A 6,049-nucleotide genomic window follows, 5' to 3' on the forward strand; every position below is an offset into this window, starting at 1 on the left:
GGTGGGGAGGTAAGGACCACGTCTCTGCCCCGCCATGACCTCCTGACAACCTGGACTGGCCAAGGAGACAGATTTGCAACCCGATGGAGGCTGCGCGGGTGACTCCCGCACCGAGGAGCCAGGCAGAGGCGCACGGGCTGGACAGACATGTGCGCTGGCCGAAGCCCAAGAGGCAGGGTTCCAACAGAGAGAGCAGGAGCCCGAGGGTGGCCTCCTCCCTGGCAACTTGAGCTCCATCCCAGGAGAGGGAGGCGGAGAAAGTGGTAGGAGCCAAAGAAAGAGAAAAGCAAGGGACATGGTTGAAGGGCCAGTGGGGGGGGGGGTGCCACACCAGGGCAGAACAGCTGGTCAGCCAGCAGGGACCGTGGCTGGAGGGCCGGGGCGGGGGGCACACCAGGGCAGGGCAGCTGATCGGCCAGTGGGGACCGTGACCAAGTCTTACAGGCGGGAGAGGCCTACCTGCTTCACCACGGGTGTGTCCGCGGGGAGCGGGGTCCTGTTCTGAACAAGCCCCACACGCACGGTCCGGGGCCTTCTCTGCTGCTCCGCGGCGGCCTCGAACGCATAGCCCTGCAGCTCGAAGTCCCCTCTGGAGGCGGCCTCGAGAGCCGCGCCGGGCAGGTCGAGCTTCCTAGACGCAGGAAGGCAGAGGGCAGATGAGCTGAGTGGGTCCGCGGCACCTGACGACACCCGCAGTCGCTCCTCCAGCTGAGAAGGGGTGCATGCGGTGTCCCGGCAGGAAGGCGCAGGAGCTGGCCAGGGCCGCGACCACCTGTGGGAAGCTGGGGCGGGGCTGCAGGACGGGGGACCGCCCCACCCCCAAGGGCCCCGGCGGGCGGCGGGCGGAGAATGGCTTCAACCGGATTCTGGAGCCGGCAGGCCAAGTGGTTAGGCCCCACAGAGGAGGGCAGGGGGACGGGGCGGCAGGGAACCTAGGCAAGAGGTTGATGTTCAAGCTGCTGAAATCGGGGGCGGGGATTGAAGTCTCAGCATAGGTGAGAGGGGACGGAGTCCCCCAAACATCTGTGGACTGGAGTCAGAGGGCTCTGTGAGCTGGGGGGGGGTCACAGCAGGTTGTAAGGAGACAGGCGAGCAGGAGGCCAGGACTGATAGCAGGACAGAGGGTCACGAGTGTCTGGCGACCCCTGCCCTGCCAGGACCCCCAGTGGAGAGGGCAGATCCCGGCCCGGTGCCGGACGGGCGAGGTGGGGCCCGGGCATCCAGACCAAAGGCTGAAGGGCTCTTCCCGGTGTGTGATTTATTAACAGAGGCAAGTGGATTATTGATAAAACCTCCCACCAAAGTGACCACGGGCCAAACGGCAAATGCTGATGCCCGCTCCGTGCCCCCGCCCAGGGGTGGGACCTGCAGGAGAGGGCCCAGGAAGAGCTGACCATCTAGAGGGCGAGAGGGTTACGAAATACCCCAAGAATGCTTCAGAAAATTGCCTGACAGCCGTTATCTAATAATACTCCTCTCCCACTTTGAATCCCTTACTTAACAACGTTTCTTTCAAAATCACAGCCCTGTCAGCCCAAGCCCCCCTGCCACCGCCCCCCTGCCAGGCGCTTTCCGTGACGGCTCCCTGACAGCTCGGAGCTGGGTTCCGCCCTGACAGTCAGCCTGCTTTTCAAACTCGTCAGGGCTCCGTGCACTGCGACAGGTTAGAAATAGCTGCAAAGCCCACACCGTGCCTCCTGTTGCCGTGGGGGCCTCAGAGACGGTCCCCCGCCCCCCAGGACAAGTCACCGTTGCAGCGGGGGGCTGGGCGAGCGGCCTGTCCTCAGCCAGGAGGAAGACATCGGCTGGGAAAGCTCGCCAGAGGTCCACAAGCCCCCCAGGTGTAAGCTGGTCCTGCAGCCTCTGGCCGGCCCGCCCCACCCCAGCTCCCTGGGGACACCTGGCCCCGAGGCCCGGGGCCACATCCTGGAGGCTTTCCCTGCCCTCCTGTTATCCTGGCCTACCCGGCCCTGCCCCACTTCCTCCTGGAGAACCCACCTGGCCCTCAAGATGCACCCCCCCGACCGTGTCCTGGTTCCACCAAGGGGCTCGGCTCACGGAGGCAGTGGGGTGACAGACAGCCGCGGTGGACGGAGCCCAGCCAACGGACCAGGACCTCACACGTGGGCTCTCTGCTGCCCTCAGCCCTCCCTTGGTGCCTGCAGCAGGCACTCTGCCCCTCACCCGGTGGCTAAGGCCCCCACCCTGAGGGCCTCACTTACGACTCCAAGAAGGAAAGCCCATCACTTCCTGTCCTGGCCCCACAGACCCCTTTCCAGTTAGGGTCAAGGCAGGCCTTGCCCAAGGGAGCCCAGCCCCTGCTTCCTTGGCAACCTCTGGCTTCTGGAACTTCTTCCCCTCTAATGGATCTGCATTTTAAATAATTAAACCAGAGCTTTGTTACAAAAGAAACGAAGGCTCTTGGGGAGGGGAAAAAAAGAAAACTCAAACGGTGGAGAATGTCAAACGAGTTCCCCTCCCTCCCGGAGCCTGGAGACAGCCCCTCAACGTCTGCCGCTTCTTTCCAGCATTTTCCCGTGTACGTCACACGCACAAAGGGGCCCTTCTGTGCGCTCCACTCTGCTGCGGGCACTCTTTCGCTCGGCGCTGTACACCCGTTGGGCGCCGTTCCCTATCTCCTGCAGACCGACCACAGTTCGCCATGACAGCTGTTTGAGTCTCTCCTCTCCTGTTTAGGAAGCACCAGAACCCCAGGGACGGGGGAGCCTGGTGGGCTGCCGTCTATGGGGTCGCACAGAGTGGGACACGACTGAAGTGACTTAGCAGCAGCAGCAGCAGCCTTCTGACTGCTAAAGCCACCTGGACTCCCTGCGGTCCCCACCCTTCCAGACCTCCTTGAGTCGCCCGACAGTCTGTCCCCAGTCTGAGCTGCCTCCTCGGTACTGGCCCTCGGGTCCTGCAACCTCACATCCTTGCCTCTGGAGCCTCCCACAGAATCTCCACTTCCTCTGCCCTTAGACTTCTCCTCTGCACCCACCCCTTCACCTGCAATGACCGTCCCTAGGACAACCCCAAGCCAGCGCCCACCACCTCTCTGGAGTCTTTGTAACAGGCTGTGGGCTGACCTGTGCACCCCTTCCGCCAGAAAAGATACGCCCAACATCCTAACACCCAGAACTCGTGACTGGGAACTTTTTGGGAAAAACAGGGTCTTTGCAGACGGCATTAAAGATCTCAAGATAAGATCACTTGGTATCACCTGGGGGAGCCCGAATAAGCCAGTGCTGGGTTTTAAAAGGAAGGCCCAGAGGAGAGACACGGGCAGAAAAGAGTGTGGAATCAGAGGCAGAGGCCGCCGTGATGCTGCCACGGGCCCAGGAAACCAGAAGCCGCCAGAAGCCAGAAAAGCCTCGGGAGGACGCTGCCCGGAACCTTTGGAAGACCGTGCCCCTGCCAACACCCTGCCTTTTGTGCTTCTGGTCTTCAGAACCACGGGGATACATTTCCTTGGTTGAAGCCACGCGGCGTACGGCCATTTGTCAGAGCACCCCCGCCGCGCCGGCCTGCCCCCCAGCTGCACCTCATCAGGTGAACCCACACGGGCCTCCCAAGGGCCCACACCCCCTCTGCCAGGCTGGCTGCCGCACCGCCTGTTGAGACTTCTGGGACCCTTCCTCCTCTCTGCCCCCAGCCACTTTGCCCGTTTAGGCCTCCCCACCATCCACCTGCCCTTTGCAAATGCTCTGAAGGCTCCCAGCACCACCAGGACAATCCTGCCGCCTCTGCAGAGGAGGAGCCCCCAGGATCCACCCCGACTACTCCCGCCTCCTCTCCTGGGCGAGCCCCCACAGTATTCTACAGCCACAGCCCCCAGACGGGCCTGTCCCCTGCTGTCTGCGCCTTGGCCTGGAGCAGCGGAGCCCCTTCCCGTCTCCGGACCAACTCCGCAGTCTCTTTCAGGACGCAGCTGAAGCCTGGCGCCCCAGAAGCCTCCCCCGCTTGCCCCAACCCCATCCATATACACCCCCTCAGCTCCCCTGCATGCCTTCTTGCAGAGCAGGACAACCAGCAAAAGACGGAAGCCCCTTGAGGGCAGGAACCGTGGCTAACTCATCCTAGGACCTCTGGTGCCTGAGACAAAAATAAACGCTCAATAAATGTTTGTTGAATGAATAAATGCTTCTTGGTTCTGGCTGTCTTAAACCGTGCCTTGATGCTCTTTGGGGATTTCATCTGTCTGGCACAAGCAAAGGCCCATTTAGCTCACTCACTTACTAAACACTTGCTAAGCGTCACCTTTGTCTTGGGGCCAGTGAGCACTCAGAGGAGCCGGTCTTGCGTGGAGTGAAGGCGGAGTCTAGGGGAGGACTCCATCATGCCCCCACAGAGGCAGCCATACCCAAGTCGGACCATGAGAAATGAACAAAAGACTTTGTTAAATACATTTTTTTATGTGGATAATTTTTTTAAAGTCTTGATTGAGTTTGTTACAATGTTGCTTCTCTTTTGCGTTTTGGTTTTTTGGCCTCTAGGCAAGTGGGATCTTGGGGTCTCCCTGGTGGCTCAGAGTAAATAATTCGCCCGCAAGGCAGGAGACCTGGCTTGGATCCCTGGGTCGGGACGACCCCCTGGAGAAGCGAATGGCTACCCACTCCAGGATTTTTGCCTGGGGAATTCCATGGACAGAGTTTACAGTCCATGGGGTCGCAAAGAGCCAGACACAACCGAGTGGCTAATACTTTCACGTTTCGTGCAGGATCTTAGGTCCCCAACCAGAAGCTGGACCCATCCCCTCTGCACTGGAGGTGGTTCTTAACCACTGGGCCTCCAGGAAAGTTCCATGAACAGACGAACTTCTAAATGAGTAATTTTCCATCTTCACTTCGCATTCATAGCCAAATCCCACCCAATCATAAGTACAAACGGTTAAAACCCCAGAGTGAAGCTTGGAAGGGCCTAGCGCAGGGTGGAACAGAACCAAGGAGAGGGAAAATAGGAAGAATGGAAAGCGGAACCACTGACTCGGTTGCCGTGAGCCAAGCCCCAGGAAGAGGCCTGGTGGTCACTGATGAACGGAATCTGGCTTCCACGCCAGTCTTTCCTTGCTCTGGAGTGATCCCAGTGTGTGCACAGAGTCCTTCCAAGGCAGCCCTTTACCCTGAGCTCTAGAACGGGTCCTGTCCTGTCACCTACGCGGGAAACTTCTCTATTCCCAGCACTCTCTCTGACACCCGCGAGCTCTGTCTTTTCCCAGGGGAACTTGCCTGCCTCACCTTTAAATACTCCCTGCTTCAGGGCACTTTCCTTGGGAGCCCCAGTTCTCAGAGGTTTCCCCCATCGTGAGCCTTCACAGGTGGCATGGGAGGCAGTAATCCAGCATCAGCCCACTGGAGGGGCCTTGAGGGTGGGCAGTCCCAGGCACCCTCTTTGGGGATGAAGAGCCCTCTGGACACAGTTCGGCACCACGCTAACCCCAAAAGCTCCCCCTTTACTATCCACTACCTGTGAAAACGTCTGGGGCTCTGAGGTCCGGTCCCCACCCCTGCCAGAACGCCACATGAGCTGGTGGCTGGGGCCCTCTGATCCAATTAACCCCCTCCAGTTTCAGGGGAGCTGACCAGGCGCTTCAAGGTCACTGCCACGAGGTCAGGGAGTGTGTGGTGTGGCTGGATGGGGGGAGCCCACAAACGGGCAAGAAAGTGGAAGGATGTCTGGTCAGGAGTTGCGTAGGGTCAGAGTTTGGATTTCATGCTAAGGGCCGTGGGAATCCCTTATAGAGTTTTAGACAGGATATGAGTTACATCTTCTGGTTGCTTTGAGAAAAGTGGACCAAAGAGAAACAGGAGCAGAAGGGCAAGTGTCTTCCAGCCCTGCGCTGCCGGCGTCCAAGAGTGCACTGCCCTTGGAAAGTCCCAGCGATGCCCACAGCAGGCTGGGAGTTAGCTCCAAGCATGGGAACTAACTCCTGGGACCTGCCAGTGGGAAAGGTCCCTTCGCCAACCAGATTCAGAGGCCTCTCCATCCCAGGACCCAGAGGCCGGTCACTGTGGAAAGGAGGAGCCGGGGGGCAGGACCTCCAGTGGGCCTG

The 6,049-nt window shown here is 59.9% G+C and overlaps 1 protein-coding gene across 1 annotated transcript in view; it reads right to left on the reverse strand.

The window, feature by feature from the left end:
• UPB1 (beta-ureidopropionase 1) overlaps window positions 1-6,049 on the reverse strand; it is a 31,501-nt gene that overhangs the window by 20,091 nt on the left and 5,361 nt on the right. The window contains exon 3 of the mRNA XM_069558392.1: window positions 460-631. Coding sequence (XP_069414493.1) covers window positions 460-631 — 172 coding nt within the window. The remainder of the gene's footprint in view (window positions 1-459; window positions 632-6,049) is intronic.

Source organism: Ovis canadensis, chromosome 17 (genome assembly GCF_042477335.2).
Source record: "Ovis canadensis isolate MfBH-ARS-UI-01 breed Bighorn chromosome 17, ARS-UI_OviCan_v2, whole genome shotgun sequence".
Classification (NCBI taxonomy): domain Eukaryota; kingdom Metazoa; phylum Chordata; class Mammalia; order Artiodactyla; family Bovidae; genus Ovis; species Ovis canadensis.